This window comes from Nycticebus coucang, chromosome 16 (assembly GCF_027406575.1).
Source record: "Nycticebus coucang isolate mNycCou1 chromosome 16, mNycCou1.pri, whole genome shotgun sequence".
Taxonomy (NCBI): Eukaryota; Metazoa; Chordata; class Mammalia; order Primates; family Lorisidae; genus Nycticebus; species Nycticebus coucang.
In genome coordinates this window covers 75,100,046-75,121,705 of record NC_069795.1, presented here as the reverse complement: position 1 = coordinate 75,121,705, position 21,660 = coordinate 75,100,046, and the positions used below count along the sequence as shown (strand labels likewise).

General features: G+C 40.5%; 1 protein-coding gene and 1 pseudogene across 4 annotated transcripts in view; one reads left to right on the top strand and one right to left on the bottom strand.

The window, feature by feature from the left end:
- ZNF148 (zinc finger protein 148) overlaps nucleotides 1-21,660 on the top strand; it is a 215,311-nt gene that overhangs the window by 69,674 nt on the left and 123,977 nt on the right. For 3 of the 4 annotated variants that reach the window (XM_053564494.1, XM_053564496.1, XM_053564495.1), the window contains one exon: nucleotides 9,959-10,307. In XM_053564494.1, coding sequence (XP_053420469.1) covers nucleotides 9,975-10,307 — 333 coding nt within the window. In that variant the 5' untranslated portion in view covers nucleotides 9,959-9,974. Of the gene's footprint in view, nucleotides 1-9,311; nucleotides 9,434-9,958; nucleotides 10,308-21,660 lie in introns of all 4 variants that reach the window. The other variant, XM_053564497.1, reaches the window with a different exon arrangement.
- LOC128567324 (DENN domain-containing protein 10-like) lies at nucleotides 11,321-12,134 on the bottom strand (annotated as a pseudogene).

The following is a 21,660-nucleotide window of genomic DNA, read 5'->3' as shown; positions in this document are numbered from 1 at the left end:
GACTGGTCTTAAATTGGGTCTTAACAAAGGAACTTAGTTTTTTTTTTTTTTTTTTTTTAGGCAAAGTCTCACCATGTCACCCTCAATAGAGTGCTGTGCTGTCACAGCTCACAGCAACCTCAAACTCTTGGGCTTAAGCGATTCTCTTGCCTCAGCCTCCCAAGCAGCTGGAGCCACAGGCACCCGCCACAACGCCCAGCTATTTTTTAGTTACAGTTGCCATTGTTGGTTAGCTGGCCTGGGCTGGGCTTGAACCCACCACCTTCTGTGTATGTGGGTGGTGCTATAACCACTGTGCTACGGGTGCTAAGCCAGGAATTTAGTTTAAGAGGAGATGTGTAATCCCATAGACAAAAGAATAGTTGAGAACAAATTCACTGAGGTATAACTAATAGATAAAAGTTGGAAAAGAGAAAATATAGAAAGTTTCCAGTTACAAAGAAGAGAGTCTGCCAGAAAGTTCTTCCATGAGTTGGAGTAGTCAGCTAAGGAGTCTTACTCTGTTGCCTCTGGGTTGAGTCCCGTAGCTTCATAGCTCACAGCAACCTCAAACTCCTAGGTTTGAGCAATCCTCTTGCCTTATCCTCCCAAGTAGCTGGGACTACAGACGCCTACCGCAACCCCCAGCTAGTTTTTCTCTTTTGCTCAGGCTGGTCTCCAACTCCTGAGCTCAGGCAATCTTCCTGCCATGGCCTCCCATAGTGTTGGATTATAGGGATGAGCCAGCTCACCCAGCCTTAAATAGAAACTTTAAATTAGAAGATGACAAGAAGAAGCTGTTCTGAGTTATAGGAGAAAAGTGATGGCTGTTAATTTATGTTTATTTATTTATTTATTTGGCCGAGGCTGGGTTTGAACCCACCACCTCCGGCATATGGGACCGGCGCCCTACTGCTTGAGCCACAGGCGCCGCCCAATTTATGCTTTTTTAAAGTTCACCTTTGCCACCAGGTTTAAATCACTAGAGGTTACCTAAACTGCTACAGTCAGTATTACACCTATGCAGTTAAACTAAACATTTATCAGTTGGAAAGGAAGGGATGGTGGAGATGGAGTGGAGCAGGAAGCTGTGCTGTGGCCTCCTAAATAGCCCCATAGTAGTACCTTCTCACTTTTCTTGCAGAGGAATGGTGATGAGGGAAGCAGAGAAAGAATGCAGAGTTTGAATGAAGTAGTCTGCTAAAGGGACATATTGGTCCTCTTCCTGCTCTGTTCTAGTTTTCAGCATTCTCTCACCTCCTCTGTGTGATTTGAAGTGCGGGGTTGCCACCCCATCTTTAGCTTAACTAGCCCCAGGGTATCATTGTCAATACCATCCTTTTTAACAGCGCTGCCATTTTGTACTCTATTGAGTCAGCTTCCCATTTCTTTCCACTTAAAGGGTCTTCTCAACAAGCTCTGAGTAGCTTATTATTCCACCTATTTTCTTTTCCTCCATTTGGACAGAGGTTCCTGGGAACACAAGGTAATTGTGTAGTTTTTCTTTTTCCTTCCAGAGCAGTCTTTTCATGTGAGTGATAAGGTTTAAAGGAAGCATTTCTTTCCTCTTCTCTCCTGTGTAATATCCCTAACTCCTGAATTTCCATTCATTGTACATACTTACATGTTTACAGTTGGCAAGCCAAAGCAAGCAGTTGGCTTTTTCATGGGTTAGTGTTAGGGGCCAGCCTCATGAACCCCCTAACTTTCCCCTCCCCAACCCTCCCCATCCTGCCCCCTGACCAAAGACCACAAAGGGCCTAAGAAGCCCTGTACCAAAACTTTATGCTAAAATCTATCTACTATCTATCCACTCCCTACAGCCCAGTATAAAAAGACCTCCAACTGCCCTTGGGGCAGACGCCACGGTCAGCTCTGCCCAGGCAGGTCTTTGTCCCTTTCATTAAGCTGGCCTCAACCTCTCCATTCTCTGGTCTTATCTCTGAGTACTCTCCTGACCTTTCAGTTTAATAGGAAGAGAAGACATTTACTCACATATTAGTGTGGATAGGTTACATGAATTTTCTTTCTTTACACTTGGCTGATTCTCCCTAAAAATATTGAACTTAGAGAAGGGATATAGCATGTGTTAACTTTTTTTTTTTTTTTTTTTGTAGAGACAGAGTTTCACTTTATGGCCCTCGGTAGAGTGCGGTGGCGTCACACAGCTCACAGCAACCTCCAACTCCTGGGCTTAGGCGATTCTCTTGCCTCAGCCTCCTGAGTAGCTGGGACTACAGGCGCCCGCCACAATGCCTGGCTATTTTTTGTTGCAGTTTGGCTGGGGCTGGTCTTGAACCCGCCACCCTCGGTATATGGGGCCGGCACCCTGCTCACTGAGCCACAGGTGCCGCCCTAGCAATGTGTTAACTTTTTGACATGGGGCTCTCTATTGGATAATATTTAGATTTTTGAATGTGCAGTGAAGCACGTGAGAGCTTTGAGACTGCATAAGAGTTATTAGGGGGGAATGTAAATATATAATGGCATAGTTGCAAAGTGCAAGGATAATTTAAAAACATACTTTCTTTATCTTTTTTTTTTGCAGTTTTTGGCCGGGGCTGGGTTTGAACCTGCCACCTCCCGCATATGGGACCGGTGCCCTACTCCTTTGAGCCACAGGCGCCGCCCTATCATTTTTTTTTTTTTTAAGTGTAGTTTTATTCTGTTCTCTCAGTTTTTTCACTATAGATTTTTTTTTTTTTTTGGAGACAGAGTCTTACAGTGTTGCCCTCCGTAGAGTGCTGTGGCGTTACAGCTCACAGTAACCTCCACCTCTTGGGATTAAGTGATTCTCTTGCCTTAGCCTCCCAAGTAGCTGGGACTACAGGTGCCCAGCACAATGCCTGGCTATTTTTTTGTTGTGGTTGTCATCGTTGTTTAGCTGGCCTGGGCTGCGTTTGAACCCACCACCCTTGGTGCATGTGGCTGACGCCATAACCACTGTGCTACGGGCACTGAGCCCACCATAGATCTTTTTTTATTTCACTTTCCAAATTCCACTGTTAAGTTTCTTTATAGAAAAAAAGTATTCTCTTCAGAATAATTGTTGATTGGAGCTGTTTATTCTTTTAAAGAATCATATGGGCTGGGTGTGGTGGTTTATACCTATAATTTTATAATCTGGATGACTTTGGGGAAAGGATCACTTTAGGTCAGGAATGAGAACAGCCTGAGCAAGAGTGAGACCCTGTCTCTACCAAAAATAGAAAAAATTAGCCAGGCATTATAGCATGGGCCTATAGTCCCAGCTACTTAGGAGAATCCCTTAAACCCAGGAGTTCAAGGTTTCAGTGAACCATGATGATACCAGTATATTCTACGTGGGATGACAGAGTGAGAGTCTATCTAAAAAAAAAAAAAAAATTTGGAAAGGACCTTACTATCTACACAGTTCTCCTTGATTCTCTTTGATTCTTTTCACTTACCGTATCTTGGATGTTCCACAGGATAGTTGAATTATAATTAATGAAGCAAGTTTTCTAGCAGGGGATGTTTAAATTGTTTCCAGTCTTTTCTCATTAAAGGATTGTACCCAACATCCTTGTACATACATTTTTGATGAACTTCTATAAGTAAACTCATAGGATTGTGTGTTGTATATCCCTAGCAATGAAGTTGCTGGGTTGAGAATACGTGCAGTTTTCATTGTGATTGATATTTCCAAGGTTCTCTTTAAAACCTTGTCTGAGCAGTATTCATCGATACTGGAATCTGTGTTGTTTTCTTAGTATTTTCTGCTATGTCCAGGAAATTTTCAGGGTATTTCAAAAACACAATGTTTAGGCTAGCCAGTTTACTCAAAATGTATGGTTCAATTTGTGGCCATGGGAATAAGGAAGTGCATGTAAGATGGAAGAAAGGTTATTTTGTCTGTGCATATGGTATATTGTCAGGAAAATTTTTGAAGAGGCCAAGTTTGTCTTCTACTTGAATTATTTCCACTTTCTTTTCAATTTGCTGCTTTCACACTTTGAAGTGTCCTGTCTTTCTGTTTTTTTTTTTCTTTTTTTGAGACAGAGCCTCAAGCTGTCGTCCTGGGTAGAGTGCTGTGGCATCACAGCTCACAGCAAACTCCAGCTCCTGGGCTCAAGCGACTCTTCCTGCCTCTGCCTTCCAAGTAGCTGGGACCACAGGTGCCCACCACAACACCCAGCTATTTTTTGGTTGCAGCCGTCATTGTTGTTTGGCGGGCCCGGGCTGGATTCGCACCTGCTAGTCTTAGCTGCTTGAGTCATAGGCGCTGAGCCCTGTCTTTCTGTTTAAGTCCCTTGAGTGCTTTACACCTTTTTTTCCCAAAGTATTTTCTATTCCTAGGGTAGTACTACTTCCTCAGTACTTATTATTTTTAACTTGTTAGGCATGAGGTTGTTAGTAAAATATTATATTTTTATGTTTTTTTTTTTTGTTTTTTGAAACAGGGTACCGTTCTGTCACCTGGGACTAGAGTATAGTAGCATCATCATAGCTGACTACAACTTCGAACTCCTGGGCTCAGGTGGTCTTCTCCCCTCGGCCTTTCAAAGTGTTAAAGTTACAGGCATGAGCCATGGCACCTGGTGGTATTTTTAATATATATAAAATATAATGGCATGAAAAAAATATATATTGGCATGATACCACAGGACTATAGTTTTATGTAATATGCATATATTAGGGCATGCTAAAAATTTTTTTTTTTTTTTTTTTGAGACAGAGTCTCACTTGGTCACTCTTGGTAGAGTGCCATGTAATTTTTTTTTTTTTTGTTTTTTTGAGAGAGTGTCTCACTCTGTTGCCCAGGCTAGAGTCCCATAAGTTCAGCCTAGCTTACAGCAACATCAGACTCTGTGCTCAAGCAAGCCTTCATCCTCACCCTCCTGAGTAACTGGGACTATAGATACCTGCCACAAAGCCCAATTATTCTAGTTTTAGTAGAGATGGGGTCTCAATCTTGGTCAGGCTAATCTCTTAACTCCTGAGCTCAAGGGATACTCCCACTGTGCAAGGATTATAGGCATGGGCTACCATGCTGACCAATACTACAATTGTTTAAAATTTTTTTTGGAGACAGTCTCACTCAGTCGCCCTGGGATAGAGTGCTGTAGCATCATAGCTCACAGCAACCTCAAACTCTTGACCTTAGTGGTTCTCTTGCCTGAGTCTCCCAAGTAGCTGGAACTACAGGCGCCCGCCACAGTGCCTGGCTATTTTTTAGAGGCAGGGCCTCGCTCTTGCTGAGGCTGGTCTCGAACTCCGGAGCTCAGGCAATCCATCTGCCTCAGCCTTACAAAGTGATGGGATTACAGGCGTGAACCATCGCGCCCGGCCTCAATGTTCCCCAAGGAGGCCAGTGCTACAGTTTTTGAATTAATGGGGTACACGATCAAAAATATTGTAATTGGGGACCAGTGCTGTAGGGAAATGTAGATCTTGGGTTAGTTCAGCAAAGTCAGGTTCAACTTTGAATGAATGTTTTTTTGAAAAAACAAAACTGAGAGTCTTTCCTAAGTCATTTTCTCTAAGTGGCTCTTTTCTCTTAGTAACTTCTTTTACATTTCCCATATTCTCTAAAAGCTCCCAAGTTTTTAAAAATAATGTATGTGGCAATAGCAGCTACAGCAGCAACAAAGAATTGCAGTAAACTATGGCATTGTGTATATAATCTTAAGTCTTTATTAAGTTAGGAGCTTTCCAAATTCCTTAAGGAAACAGTAAATAGTTTAGAAAAGAGTGTACTTGATTTGTAAGGATTTCCAAAGACATGGCCAGAATAATTAAATTTTAGCCTTTAAAGACTTAGGTTTCATTTAGTTGTAGGATAGATTATTCTTTAAGAATGTAATAAATGGGGCAGCACCTGTGGCTCAATGGGTAGGATGTGAGCCCCATATACCGATAGTGGCAGGTTTGAACCTGGTCCTGGCCAAACTGCAACAAAAAAATAGCCAGGTGTTATGGTGGGCACCTGTGGTTCCAGCTACTCGGGAGGCTGCAGCAAGAGAATTGGCCAAGCCCAGGAGTTGGAAGTTTCTGTGAGCAGTGACGCTACGGCTCTCTACCAAGGGTGATAAAGTGAGACTCAATCTCTTTAAAAAAAAGGAAAAAAAAAGAAAAGAATGTAATAAATGGAATATTTGAAGAAAGTAGCTATTTTGGTGATATATTTAAAATCATTGACCTTTAGATTTGAAGTTTTCTAACTAAAGATCTTGGACAGTAAAATCAGATACTTAGTGGGTGGCGCCTGTGGCTCAGTGAGCAGGGCGCCGGCCCCATATGCCGAGGGTGGCGGGTTCAAACCCAGCCCCGGCCAAAACTGCAACAACAACAACAACAAAAAATAGCCGGGCGTTGTGGCGGGCGCCTGTAGTCCCAGCTACTCGGGAGGCTGAGGCAGGAGAATCGCCTAAGCCCAGGAGTTGGAGGTTGCTGTGAGCTGTTTGATGCCACGGCACTCTACCGAGGGCAATAAAGTGAAACTCTGTCTCTACAAAAAAAAAAAAAAAGAAATCAGATACTTGGTCCTTTGTCCCCTCTATGTATATTTGAGGCTGATAATAGTTGGTACCAGGGAAGACAGGATGAACAAGTATGCATTATATTTTTGTTTTCTTTGCTGTTTGTAATGTTTTTTGAGCTGCTCATTTTGATAAAGTTCTCTTGATTTATTAAAGCCTTAATAAATGAAGGAGTATTTTGATGTTAGTAGTGTGTTAGAGTTTACCGTTTATTTGACTGCTAAAAGCTATCATCAAGGCAGTGGTCATTAGTTACATGATTGATTTGGGAAAGAAGTGACTAAATCAAAACATACTTAATGCATTTACTAATTGTTGGTCTTTACATTGGGTAGTGAATATATATCACACAATCGGATAATACAACTGTTTTTAAATAGCTGTTTTCTGCCAACACTTTGACTTCTTTGAGATGAAGAATTTTCTCTGGATTTCATACTTAACTGTTACATGAGTTGCTATAGTAACCAAGTGGCATATGAATTTATAGCAACAGTTAGAAGGACAGATTTAAAATACTTAAAAAAATTGCCTGTCTTGGCTCTGTGCCTGTGGCTCAAGCAGCTAAGGTGCCAGCCACATACACCTGAGCTGGCGGGTACGAATCCAACCCAGGCCCGCCAAACAACAATGACGGCTGCAACCAAAAAAGAAAAAAAAAAAGCTGGGTGTTGTGGCCGGTGCCTGTAGTCCTAGCTGCTTGGGAGCAGAGGCAGGAGACTCGCTTGAGCCCAGGAGTTGGAGGTTGCTGTGAGCTGTGATGCCATGGCACTCTACCCAGGGTGACAGCCTGAGGCTCTATCTCAAAAAAAAAAAAAAAATTACCTGTCTTTCCTATAATAATGAACAAAATAAAATAATATATATATTTTTTTTTTTTTGTAGAGACAGAGTCTCACTGTACCGCCCTCGGGTAGAGTGCCGTGGCGTCACATGGCTCACAGCAACCTCTAACTCTTGGGCTTACGCGATTCTCTTGCCTCAGCCTCCCGAGCAGCTGGGACTACAGGCGCCTGCCACAATGCCCAGCTATTTTTTTGTTGCAATTTGGCCGGGGCTGGGTTTGAACCTGCTACCCTCGGCATATGGGGCCGACGCCCTACTCACTGAGCCACAGGCGCCGCCCAATGAACAAAATAAAATAATTTAATAGTCTCTTTTTAATTTCTTATTGCAATCTATTACATTTATATACTCATGTCTGACTAAACATCATATTAAGAATATATTAGTAATGCATGTTATTTATTTCATTTGAACAAATTTAAAAACATTTTAAAAAAGTAATGAACATTGGGTGGCGCCTGTGGCTCAGTGAGTAGGGCGCCGGCCCCATATACCAAGGGTAGTGGGTTCAAACCCAGCCCCTGCCAAACTGCAACAAAAAAATAGCCGGGCGTTGTGGCGGGTGCCTGTAATCCCAGCTGCTCGGGAGGGTGAGGCAAGAGAATCGCGTAAGCCCAAGAGCTGGAGGTCGCTGTGAGTCCTGTGACGTCATGGCACTCTACGGAGTGCGACTCTATCTCTACAAAAAAAAAAAAAAAAGTAATGAACATTTATTATGAAAAGTTTCGAAATAGAGAATAGAGTTTTAAATTGAGATAAATACAAATTTTAAATGCCTGGTAATTTTACCACCCAGTGGTAATGTTCATGTGTTGTTAGCATTTTAGATAAACCTGAGTACATTCATATACACATATGCATACAAATATTTCCCTTAACATATTGTAACATTTTCCCAATTCTTCGGTTATGTTTCAAGAAAGCTTTTTATGACTAGGGATTTTATTTTCAGTTTCAACAGACTTCAACTTTTTATTGAAATATAACTGAAAAAAGTGCATATGTAACAGGAATACATCTTAAAATTTCAGAAACTGAGCACCCTTGTGCAATCAGCATTTGCCTTTCAAGAAAAAACATCACCAGGTGTCCAGGAGTTCCCCTTTCCTGCCTCCTGTTAGCAACCCCCTCCACACCCAAAGGATAGTCACTAATTTGATTTTTTTTTTTTTTTTTTTTTTGTAGAGACAGAGTCTCACCTTATGGCCCTCGGTAGAGTGCCGTGGCCTCACACAGCTCACAGCAACCTCCAACTCCCGGGCCCAAGCAATTCTCCTGCCTCAGCCTCCCGAGCAGCTGGGACTACAGGCGCCCGCCACAACGCCCGGCCATTTTTTTTTTGTTGCAGTTTGGCCGGGGCTGGGCTCGAACCCGCCACCCTCGGCATATGGGGCCGGCGCCCTACTCACTGAGCCACAGGCGCCGCCACACTAATTTGATTTTATTGAAAAAAAAATTATTGGCTGGTGGGATGGCTCACGCCTATAAACCTAGTACTCTGGGACGCTGAGGCAGGTGGATTATGCTGAGCTCACAAGTTTGAGACCAGCCTAAGCAAGAGCGAGACCCCGTCTCTTAAAAAAAATAGCTGGGTGTTGTGGCAGGCACCTGTAGTTCCAGCTACTTGTGAGGCTGAGGCAAGAGAATCACTGGAGCCCAAGAGTTTGAGATCGCTGTCAGCTATGACGCTACAGCACTCTACCAAGGGTGACAAAGTGAGACTCTGTCTCAAAAAAAAAAAATTATTGAGGTATAATTTACATAAGTTTTATCCATTTTAACTGTACAATTCAATGATTTTTTTGTAAATTTACTGAGTTCTGCAGTATTGCTATTGTCCAGTTAAAAAAATTACCTTTGAACATATTTTAACCAGTTTTCCTCTTGTAGAACACTTAGTTGTCTTTTCAAAAGTTTTTTGTTATTATATTTATTGCTATAGTGATTTTCTCTGTGTATCTTTGTATAAATTTCTGATTTCAACAGGAAAAGTTTCTAAATGTAGAATTATTGGCTCGAAGAATACATGCATATTTATGGCTTTTGGTACATACCAACAAATTGCCTTTGAATGTAGTCTATCTCATTTATCCTCCCATTATCAATAGGTGGGTGTCTTTTTTTTAACCACTTCACTTTAACATTGGATGTATTTTTATTTTAGAGGATTTGTTACTGGTTTGCAAATGAAATATGGTACTACTGTTTTAATGGTCATATTTATAATTACTATTGTGATGATATTTTATATGTTTATGACTATTTCTGTTTTCTTTAATGATTTGCTTAAGAATGTTCTCTGTCAATTTCTTCTTGAATTCATCTATTTTTTATTTTTAAGACATTTTAACATATAAAGGATTTGGATCCTATGGCTGATACTATAAATACTTTTTCCACAGTCTCATTATTCAATAATGAAATAGATTTAGGATTTTGTTTCTTAATATCAAAATGAAAATTTGTGTTTTCTCTACCAGCCTTTGGAAACCTGTCTTAGTAATTTTAAAATTGGAGGCATTCTGAATTAGGAATAAAATTTTTCTATTTGAATCTTCAGATTCATATTTTGAGATTTAAAAATAATCGGGCATGTAAAACTAATTATTTGTTGCCGAACTTGGTCTTTCTAGGCAGTTATACTTAAGCATGAACATTGACGACAAACTGGAAGGATTGTTTCTTAAATGTGGCGGCATAGACGAAATGCAGTCTTCCAGGGCAATGGTTGTAATGGGTGGAGTGTCTGGCCAGTCTACTGTGTCCGGAGAGCTGCAGGAGCCAGTACTTCAGGATCGAAGTATGCCTCACCAGGAGATCCTTGCTGCAGATGAAGTGCTACAAGAAAGTGAAATGAGGCAACAGGATATGATATCACATGATGAACTCATGGTCCATGAGGAGACAGTGAAAAATGATGAAGAGCAGATGGAAACACATGAAAGACTTCCTCAAGGACTACAGTATGCCCTTAATGTTCCTGTAAGTAAGTCCTTCATAAGGTATTGTAGTAAGAAACTTAATTAGTTTTAAGTAATACTGCAAGTTATCAAAGAAATTTCAGAAATTGATTAAAGGCTAAATAGTGTTCTTGAATAGATATGTTTAATAGGCAAAATTAAGTTTTTTATATTACATTATTTTAGAAACTTTATTTTTTTGGGATACCATTTATTTGTCTAGCAGAATTTACCTTGTATGTTAAGTTTTTTTTTTTGTTTGTTTTATTGTAGAGACAGAGTCTCACTGTACCGCACTCGGGTAGAGTGCCGTGGCATCACACGGCTCACAGCAACCTCTAACTCTTGGGCTTACGCAATTCTCTTGCCTCAGCCTCCCAAGCAGCTGGGACTACAGGCGCCCACCACAACACCCGGCTATTTTTTTGTTGCAGTTTGGCCGGGGCTGACTTTGAACCCGCCACCCTCAGCATATGGGGCCGGCGCCCTACTCACTGAGCCACAGGCGCCGCCTGGAAAAAACTTTTTTATGAAAGTGAAATTACAAGATCTTTTGAATGATCTCCTTAGACAGTTCTGCAGAAAACTTAGTAGTTTGGCTCAGAAAGTAGAGTTCCTCAGGAGGAATTAAAGTTCTTCCTAGAAGAATACAAAGCAAAATTTCAGACAGCTTTCTGAAAGTAAACCATTAGTTTATGGCTATACCATGAGACAAACTGGAACTTACAATAGGGAAGGCTTTCGCATTCATGGTGATTTGCACAAGAACTTCGCAGCTTTTTTTCTTATTCCGGGACATTGGGCCATTTTGTAATGTTACATATAGTATTTACAGCATTTTGTCCAACACTGACAGTGGGTAGGAAACTGTATCAGCTAGGAGAAAATCAGAGGAAGCGTTTTCATGTACTTCAACGTTTTTAAGGTCAAATCATTAAAAATATAATGTTTTTCTGTTACTTTCAGTATGTTACATAGTTAATGGACAGAGTGAAAGGGTTTTCTGTCAGTCGTCAGGAGTACATTCTGGCAGAGTCAGATTTTCAGCATTTGTTCGGCTACTGCTAGATGATAAAGGAAGTTTTCTGTTGCTGGTGGAAATCATTTCTGCTTTAGTGCCTCCAAATTGAGGACTCGCTTTTCTCCATCATCCAAAACTTCTGAAAACAGTGCTAGGTTGGCTAAGATTTCTCTGGTTTTTAGGGCAATATCCTGTATAACCTGGTTGTCTGATTTCTCTGGATTTTCTCCAGACTGAACAATTAGCTGGCCAATTTCTTTGTTCAATTTGCCCATTGTCATGGCCTCTGTGCACATCTGCAGGGCTTCCAACTCGTCTGCGCTGAGGTGCACATAGGAATGAAGAATGGTCTGGTCCTGTCGATGCCACACCAGGGCAGGCAGAGTCCTGGTAAACTCCTGGACGGCTTCTATTTTAGGGTGATAGACCACAGTTCTTTTCTTTAGCATCAGTGCTGTGTGTAAGATAACAGTTTCCATTCCAAACTGAGATACAATGTCTTTGATAGAGCCAGCAAGATAGGCCTTTCAGGATCAAAGTCCTTGCAAAGGAAAGAGCCATTTTCTTCACTCTGACATATCCCCTTTGTGAGAACTGCAATGAAACTCTTCATCATTTTAACTGGGCTCCCATGTTTCAGATATATTCTACTCAATAGCCTAGTGAAGGCGGCATATTTCTCTGGGTTAAAATCTTTGGCGGTTAGAACAATAGAAAAATGAGTCACCTTTTTCAAAACTGAAGAATCTGGAACTTAAAGTGTTGTGATACAAAACCATGTCCTTCTGTACTGACCAAAGACAAAGGGATGGAGAAGTTTGTTTTCATCCATAAGGCAGCATTTTCGCAGCAGCAGATTTCTTAGCGTGGCTGTCATGGAAGTGTAACACCACACCCATGGAGCTACTCCATTTGTGTCCTTTTCGATCAGCCCGACTCCGAGCATCAGCTGAGTGTCCGCCGCTCAGCCGCGTGGGCCGCTTGGGCTCCCAGCCGGCCACCCCGCCCGGCCCAGCCCTACCTGACCCTGCCCCGCCCCCGACCCTCCACTCGGGTTTTCTTTAGATTTCGTAACTCCCAGGAATTCCCTCTGTCTTTATTTTTTTTTTCTGATTTACCCCTATTCTCTGTCCTTTTTGCATTCTCCACTTGCTTTTTGTATTTAGTTTTTAAAGTATATCTGCCTTTTACTCTTTCCTGTCTACCCTAGACATTGCTTAGGATGCGTTTTTTGGTAGGCGCCCGTATCTTTCTTGCCACTTTCTGCTTTTTTTACCCAATGACCAGGAAAACCACAACCATAATGTAATTTTTACCTCTTCTTTCTGTCGTATTAGATCTGTGTTCCTTTCAGTTCATTTGTCATACTGTACTTTTTCTTTTGCTTTAGGGTCTTCATATATCCTGCTTGGAATGTTACTCTTAGCCATACCATGTCCCGGTTTTTTTAACTTAGATAGTGCTTCATTGGCAGTATCCTGACACTTTTATTGACTCTTGGTTGAGTCCCTGTGATAGGAACTTGTGATTATTTCTTTAGTGTCTGTGTCTCTGATAGATTGTAGGCTCTGTCATGGCAGGAGTTTTGTCTTATTTTCCTCTATACCCCAGGTGTTGGCACATGGTGTGAATGAATGGGTAACTTCTGTAGTTATATTCTAATACATGTATTCAGTAACTTTTACCTAGCCCATTGCAGTCTCCTTTTCTTCTTTAACCTATTGATGTGATAGATCATACTGGTTGATTTTTAAAGGCTAAACCAGCCTAGCATACTTGGAAGGAATCCTCCTTGGTCGTGGTATATATATAATTTTATACATTGTTGGATTCAGTTTACTAATATTCTGAGGATTTTTATATCTATGTTTATGAGAAATACTTTGTAGTTTTTTTCTCTTATAATGTCTTAATCTGGTTTTAGTATTAGGATAATACCAATGTCATAGAATGAATTTGGAAGTATTTCCTCTGCTTCTGTCTTCTGGAAGGTATTGTGGAGAATTAGCATGATTTCTTCCTAAATGCTTGGTAGAACTCACCAGTGAAACTCTCTTGGTCTAGTGCTGTTTTGGAAAGTTATTAATTATTGATTCAGTTTCTTTTATAGATACAGGTCTGTTCAGATTGTCTGATTCTTGTGTGAGTTTTGGCAGATTTTCTTTCAAGGAATTTGTTTATCTCATCAACGTTATCAAACATGTAGGGACAAAGTTATCATGGTATCCTTTTATTATCCTTTTAATATCCCAAGGGTTGAATGGAAAAGTAAGTATGCAGTGTACTCAATACTAATATGAAGCCAGAAGACAAACAATAATACATGCCACACAAGAGAAAAACTCAATTTAATTAAAGTTGAGAAGGGGAGAGGAAGAAAAGGAAGAGGGTGAAGGGAGGGGGATTGATGTGCTTCCCGCTAATGGGCTCAATTACGTGGCACACCTCCTGGGTGCAGGACATAGCTACAACAGGGACCTTCCCTAAGAGTGCAAACATTGTAACCTAATCATTTGTACCCTCCTATTAATCTGAGAAAACAAAAATATAGCAGGGGGCTATACTGCTGTCCCCTCTTTCCTTTCTGATATTTTTTTTTTTTTTTTTTTTTTTTTTTTCCTTTCTGATATTTTTGTTTTCTCTTTTTCTTCTTAACCGTTTTCCTAACCCTCTGTATATGGGGCTGGCGCCCTGCTCACTGAGCCACAGGCGCCGCCCGTATTATTGATATTTTCAAAGAAACAACTTTTGATTTTGTTGAATTCTCTCTCTCGATTTCCTGTTTTCAGTTTCACTGACTTCGCCTCTAATTTTTATTCTTTCTTCTACTTACTTTGAATTTAGTTTGCTCTTCTTTTTCTAATTTCCTAAAGTGAAAGCTTAGATCAGGGGTCCTCATCATGTGTCCCACGGGCCACATGAGGCGGTGTGATTGCATTTGTTCCCTTTTTGTTTTTTTACTTCAAAAGAAGATATGTGGCTCGGCGCCTGTGGCTCAAGCGGCTAAGGCACTAGCCACATACACCTGAGCTGGCGGGTTCGAATCCAGCCCGGGCCTGCCGAACAACAATGACAGCTGCAACCAAGAAATAGCCGGGCGTTGTGGCGGGTGCCTGTAGTCCCAGCTACTTGGGGGGTGGAGGCAGGAGACTCGCTTGAGCCCAGGAGTTGGAGGTTGCTGTGAGCTATGATGCTACAGTACTCTACCCAGGGCGACAGCTTGAGGCTCTGTCTCAAAAAAAAAAAAAAAAAAGATATGTGCAGTGTGCATAGGAATTTGTTCATAGTTTTTTTTTTTTTAACTATTGGAGCCACAGGCCCTCCAATGATCTGAGGGACAGTGAACTGGCCCCCTGTTTAAAAAGTTTGAGGATCAAAAAAAAAAATGTTTGAGGATCCCTGGCTTAGATTATTGATTTTAGATTTTTTTGTTTCTAACTATGCATTTAATACTATAAATTTTTCTCTAATTACTGCTTTAAGTGCATCCCACAGATTTTGATAGTTATATTTTTATGTTCATTTAATTCCATGTATATATCTTTCAGTTTCTGTTGAGATTTTTTTTTTCTTTGCACCATGTGTTATTTAAAAGTGTGTTGCTTAATCTCAAAGTATTTTTGAATATATTTCAGGTATCTTTCTGTTACTAATACCCAGTTTAATTCCATTGTGACCTGAGAATAGATACTGGTTACTATTCCTTTAATTTTGTCAGGGCATGTTTTACGGGCCAGGTCGTGATCTGTCTTGGTGAATGTTGTATGTGAGCTTGAGAAGAATGTACATTCTGCTGTTGTTGGATGAAGCAGTCTATAGATTGTGGTAGCCTTTTTATTGAATTGACTGTAGCCTGAGCCTTCTCTGATTTTTCAGAGTTTTCCAAATGAGATATACTTCTCACTCCCTTCCTTAAACTTCTTCAGTGGTTCTTATCTCCAGACAGCTAACATGTATGCGAAGTGGGAGGAAATAGCTTTCATAATCTTTTCTATTCTTATCTAGCTTTTTTTTTTTTGAGACAGAATCTCACTATGTCACCCTCAGTAGAGTGCCATGGTGTCACAACTCAAACTCTTGGGCTTAAGTGATTCTCGTGCTGCCTCAGCCTCCCTAACACCTGGGAGCACAAGTGCCTGCCACAACACCTGGCTATTTTTTGGTTGTAGTTGTCGTTTGGCAGGCCCGGGCTGGGTTCAACCCACCAAGTCCAGTGTATGTGGCTGGTACCTTAGCCGCTAAGCTACAGGTGCCTCGCTGCCTTTTTTTTTTTTAGGCAAACATAGAACAAAGTTTACATAATAAGAGCAAGATACAAGGTTACAGAGCAAGATTCATTTGCTGTGGACAGCAAAAGGGCCTCCATTACTTGGACAAGTAGCAAGCAAAGCAGGTGTTTTTCTATTTTTATTTTTTTTTAAATGGTAGTTCAGCCCCTGCCATGCTTTAAGCATATCAAATCTTTTTAGATCCACTATGGTTTTTTTTTTCTTTTTTTTTTTGAGACAGAGCCTCAAGCTGTCGCCCTAGGTAGAATGCCATGGCATCACAGCTCACAGCAACCTCTAACTCCTGGGCTCAAGCTATTCTCTTGCCTCAGCCTCCCAAGTAGCTGGGACAACAGGCGCCCGCCACAACACCCGGCTATTTTATGGTTGCAGCCATCGTTGTTGTTTGGCAGGCCCGGGCTGGATTCGAATCTGCCAGCTCAGGTGTATGTGGCTGGCGCCTTAGCCGCTTGAGCTACAGGCATAAAAATAATGATTTTTATGCCTTTTTATGCCTACAGTATTCTCTGTTTGGCAGTCTTGTTATTCACTTTTTACTTGAAAAGCTTTCTTATTTTTTGTGATTTTCATTATGATAACTTCTCCTTCCTGCTCCCCTTCCTGCTCTTCCTTATCCCTTCACCTTCCAAGAACCATTCAGCCCTAAAGTCATAATTTGGGGCCGAACAAGGTGTCAAATTCCAGACAAATTAAGAAGACATCTTCATGGGAGGGCTGCCCAATATAAGATGGCAGAGCCCAAGCAGGGAAGAAGTTTTCCATATAGAATGGCAGCTGAGTATGAGTTGTTAAGTGTAAGGAAAATGTCTGCACTGTGAGGGAATGGTTCTCCGGAGCAAGGTGTCAAAAGCTGATTGTGGTGCAGAAGGTATCAAAGAATGGGTATAGACCGGCACAGTGTACCACAGAAAGAGTGTGGTAAGGGAGGGAGGGTGGGGTCATGTGGTGCTAAGACCTAGTTCAAGTTGTCAAAGCATATGCAATAGGAGAGAGGCCATACAGAGGATGGGGTGGCAAGCACTGCAATGAGCTACAGAAGCCTAGGGACATCTGCATTTGGATGGGAAGGAGGTAATGAGTAAATATATTATTAAGGATAACAAAGCCAAAAAAAATGGCTAATAAATCCCGGTTTCTCACCGTCAAATGAATCAAGGTTGTGATGAGCTATGATTACACCACTGCACTCTACCTGAGGCAAGATTCTGTCTTAAAAAAGCATTATGATAAAGAGTTTGGAACCAGCTTGGGCACCATAAGAAGACCTCAACTCGTAAGAAATAGAAAAATTAGCCTGGTGAGGTGGTGGTGTGCCGGTAGTCCCAGCTTTTTGGGTTAGGTGGGAAGATAGGTTTTGCCTAGGATTTTGAGGCTATAGTAAGCTATGATGACACTATTGCACTCTAGCTAGGGCAAGAGAAGTTGACGCTGGCCACTGGCTCTAAAAAAAAAAAAAAAAAGACGGTGTAGGCTTTTCATAGATGATGTTTATTAGATTGAAGATGTTTTCTTCCTACCTAGCTTTCTGAAATTTTTTTAAAGCGTGAGTGAACGTTTAAGTCAAATACTTTTTCTGTATGTATTGAAATGCTCATATGATTATGCTCTTTTTTTATTCTCTTAATATGGTAAATTGCATTGATTATCAAATGTTGAACGTTTGCATTTCCAGGACAAACCATCCTTGGTCATGATATATCAGCTTTTGGATTCAGTTCGCTAAATTTAAAATTTTCATGTTAATCTGTGGTTTTCTCTTTTTGAAATATCTTCTTATGTTTTTAGGAATATTGACCTCAAATGGGTGAGGAAGCCTTTCCTCCTCTATTTTTTGATAGTTTTTGTAAGATTGATACTATTTTTATCTTACCTATGTGGTAGTTTTCACCAGTAATGCTAACATAGGGCTACATTTTCTTTGTGTGAAAGTCTTAAATTACAGATTCAGTTTTTAAGTAGATGATTCAAATTTTTTCTTGAATAAGTTTTAGTAAGTTGTACGTTTAAAGGAATATGTTTTTTTCTTCTTTTAATTTTCTTTTTTGTTCAAAAGACCTCACTTCTCTTTCTCTTTCATGATACTGGTAATTTGTCTTTTTCTGGATTAGTCTAGGTAAAGATTTATCAGTTTTTCTCCTCTTTCAAAAATCATGTTTTGCTTTTGATTTTCACCATTGTTCACTTCAATTTTGATTTATTTTTATTCTTTATTGGTTCTTTTCTTCCACTATTGGTTTTCATTTGTTTTTCATTTCTTAGTGTTTTCTTGATGTAAACATTTAAAGTTCTAAACTTCTTTCTCAGCAATCCTTTTGCTGTGTTTTAATTTTCATTCAATTCACAATATTGCCTTTGTAGTTTCTTTTTGACCCATGAGTTAATTAGAAATGTTCTGTTTAATTTCTGAGTAGTTCGAAATTCTCCACACATCTTTTTTTTTTGTGATTTTTGGCCGGGGCTGGGTTTGAACCTGCCACCTCCGGCATATGGGACCGGCGCCCTACTCCTTGAGCCACAGGTGCTGCCCACTCCACACATCTTTTTATCATTGATAAAAAACTAGTCATTGTGGTCAGAGAATATATATTCTATTATTTCCGCCATTTTGAATTTATAGAGACTTGTTTTGTTCTATGTTCACTTGAAAGGAACATGTATTCTAGCTGTTTGGGGTGGATTATTTTGTAAGTGTCAATTAGGTTTAAGTTGTCTAGTTGTATTCTTCAACTCTTACGTACTTACTCATCTTTGTCTGTCAGTTACTGACAGGATTATTGGAGCCTCTAACAGTTAAAGTAAGTTTGTTTGCAGAAAGAGTCAGTTCAAAATTACACATTGTGTTTAGTTGTCATGTCTCTTTAGTTTTTATTAGTTTGGGTTAGTGTCTCACATTTTGAATATACATTTTTCTTTCGAGACAGAGTCTCACTCAGTTGCCCTGGGGTTGAGTGCCCTGGTGTCATAGCTCACAGCAACCCCAAACTCCTGGGCTCAAGTGATTCTCTTGCCTCATCCTCTGTAGTAGCTAGGACTACAGGCACCCACCACAACGCCTGGCTATTTTTAGAGACAGGGTCTTGCTCTTGCTCAGGCTGGTCTTGAACTCCTGAGTTCAAGCAATCTGCCTGCCCTGGCCTTCCAGAGTGCCTGAGATTATAGGCATGAGCCACTGTGCCTGGCCCTTGAATGCACATTTTTCATTTATTTTGTAGGATGGCCCTCAGTTTGGGGTTATATGATTTTTTTCTCCTTATGAAATTTTAGTAAAGCATCTGGCAGGAGTATCATACAAGTAATGCTGCATTTTTTTTTTTTACCCATTGCATTCTAACGGGCAACACATGATTTTTATTTATTCCATTCTTTTTTTTTTAAACTTTTTATTTTATTTTTATTTTTAATTTCAGTTTGCTTGTTCATTCTTCTTTGTTTGAAGTACTCCTTTTTTGTTGATTTTCTTCTTCCTCTGGCGGTGCTGGCTGTTTTTGATGTTGTTAGTAGAGACAGGGTCTTACTCTGGCTCACTGCTGCTCATACTGGTCTTTTTTGGATTTTGGCCAGGGCTAGGTTTGAACCCGCCACCTCTGGCATATGGGAGCAGCGCCCTACTCCTTGAGCCACAGGCACCGCCCCTATTTATTCCATTCTGATGATGGTTCACTTTAAATCAAGTAGTATCTGCCAGTCTTCACCACTGTAAAGTTAATCTCATTCCTCATCACATTTTAAAATTTATTAATTAACTTAATGTGTATCAATATGGACTTAGAGTTTTAATCTTATTTACTGGCTTAAAATCAATTACCATGATTATCATTATTATTATTACTATTATTTAACCATGATTATTTTAGTGCTCAGTTTAAGATTTGGCTAACAAGAGCCTCTTTAAGCTGGCTCTGTATTCTTTGATGCGTCCTCTCAATCTTTGAGTACTCTTTGCTTTCTGGCACAAGATGTTCTAGACTTATCTTGTACTTTCCCAACCTCAGCTCTGTAGTCGGCCATTTCCCCAAGGAAACCAACTTCATTTTAGTAGAGGATGGGATTTAGAAGCCAAGATTCGGGTACTCAGTGTGCTGCTCTTGGAATATAGCTACTTCTGGTGGGCAGAGCTATAGCAGTGTCCCCAACCTTTTTGGTACCAGGGACCAGTTTCAGGAAGACACTTTTCCCACAAACAAGAGTATTAGGATAGACGGGGAAGGGGATGAAACAGGACTAGAGGTAGAGCTCAGGCGGTGATACTGTGTGGCCTGGTTCCCAACAATCCACAGACTGGTACTCGGTATATACCAATAACAAAAGATGAATACCAATCATGTTGAGCATCTCTTGTAATTGCAAAACTCAAATGTGACTTGAGTATTGCACATTTAATATAGTTTTTTCTTTTTTTTTTTTTTGTGGTTTTTTGGCCGGGGCTGGGTTTGAACCCGCCACCTCTGGCATATGGGACCGGCGCCCTACTCCCTGAACCACAGGTGCCACCCAGTTTTTTCTTTTCTTAAAATGTGTGTGCATTATTTTGGTACCCAATGTTTGTGTACACATTAATTTCTGTAATTATTTACATGTCTGTCAATATTAAAAACCATGAGTTCACACTGTTACTTCCATTTATAGTCTTAACAACCAGAGGATACATTTGACGGTGAGAAACCGGGATTTATTAGCCATTTTTTTTGGCTTTGTTATCCTTAATAATATATTTACTCATTACCTCCTTCCCATCCAAATGCAGATGTCCCTAGGCTTCTGTAGCTCATTGCAGTGCTTGCCACCCCATCCTCTGTATGGCCTCTCTCCTATTGCATATGCTTTGACAACTTGAACTAGGTCTTAGCACCACATGACCCCACCCTCCCTCCCTTACCACACTCTTTCTGTGGTACACTGTGCCGGTCTATACCCATTCTTTGATACCTTCTGCACCACAATCAGCTTTTGACACCTTGCTCCGGAGAACCATTCCCTCACAGTGCAGACATTTTCCTTACACTTAACAACTCATACTCAGCTGCCATTCTATATGGAAAACTTCTTCCCTGCTTGGGCTCTGCCATCTTATATTGGGCAGCCCTCCCATGAAGATGTCTTCTTAATTTGTCTGGAATTTGACACCTTGTTCGGCCCCAAATTATGACTTTAGGGCTGAATGGTTCTTGGAAGGTGAAGGGATAAGGAAGAGCAGGAAGGGGAAGAGACAAGATCTATCCTTTTACTTTTTAAAAAAATTTTTATTTGGTTCCATGTACCCTTCACCTAGTTTTCCCCAGTGGTTATATTTTGTATAACTATAATGAAATGTCAAAATCAAGCAACTGACATTACTATAATATATCCAGTGTTGAGTACTTTATCAAGGGTAGATTTGTGTAATCAACCACCAATGCAATCAAGATACAGAATAAGGCCCGGCATGGTGGCTCACACCTGTAATCCTAGCACTCTGTGAGGTCGATGTCGGTGAATTGCCTGAACTCACCAGTTTGAGTGAGAGTGAGATCTTGTCTCTAAAAATAGCCAGGTGTTGTGGCAGGTGCCTGCAGTCATAATTACTTGGGAGGCTGAGGTAAGAGAATGACTTAAGCCCAAGAGTTTGAGGTTGCTGTGAGCTGTGATGCTACAGCACTCTACTGAGGGTGAAAAGTAAAAACTGTGTCTCAAAGAAAAAAAAGATACAGAATAAGCCATCATGACAATGCTCCCCGTAGTGTTACCCTTTTATAGTCACACCTCTTCTTTTTCCCTCCACCATTCCTAACCCCCAACTACCCCTAATCTATTGTCTGTCACTATAATTTTGTCATTTTGAGAATGTTATACCAGTGGATTCAAACAGTATGTAACCTTTTGAAATTGATTTTTTTCACTCAGTATAATGTTCTTTTGAGCCATCGAAGTTGTGTAGTCAATGATTTGTTTCTTTTTTTTCTTCTGTCTCTCTTATTTTTTTATGGAGTAGTGTTCCATAGTATGGATATACCATGGTTTGACAATTCACTTATCTGAGGACAGTTCGTTGTTTTCACATTTTGGCTATTCTGTGAGCTTCTGTGAGC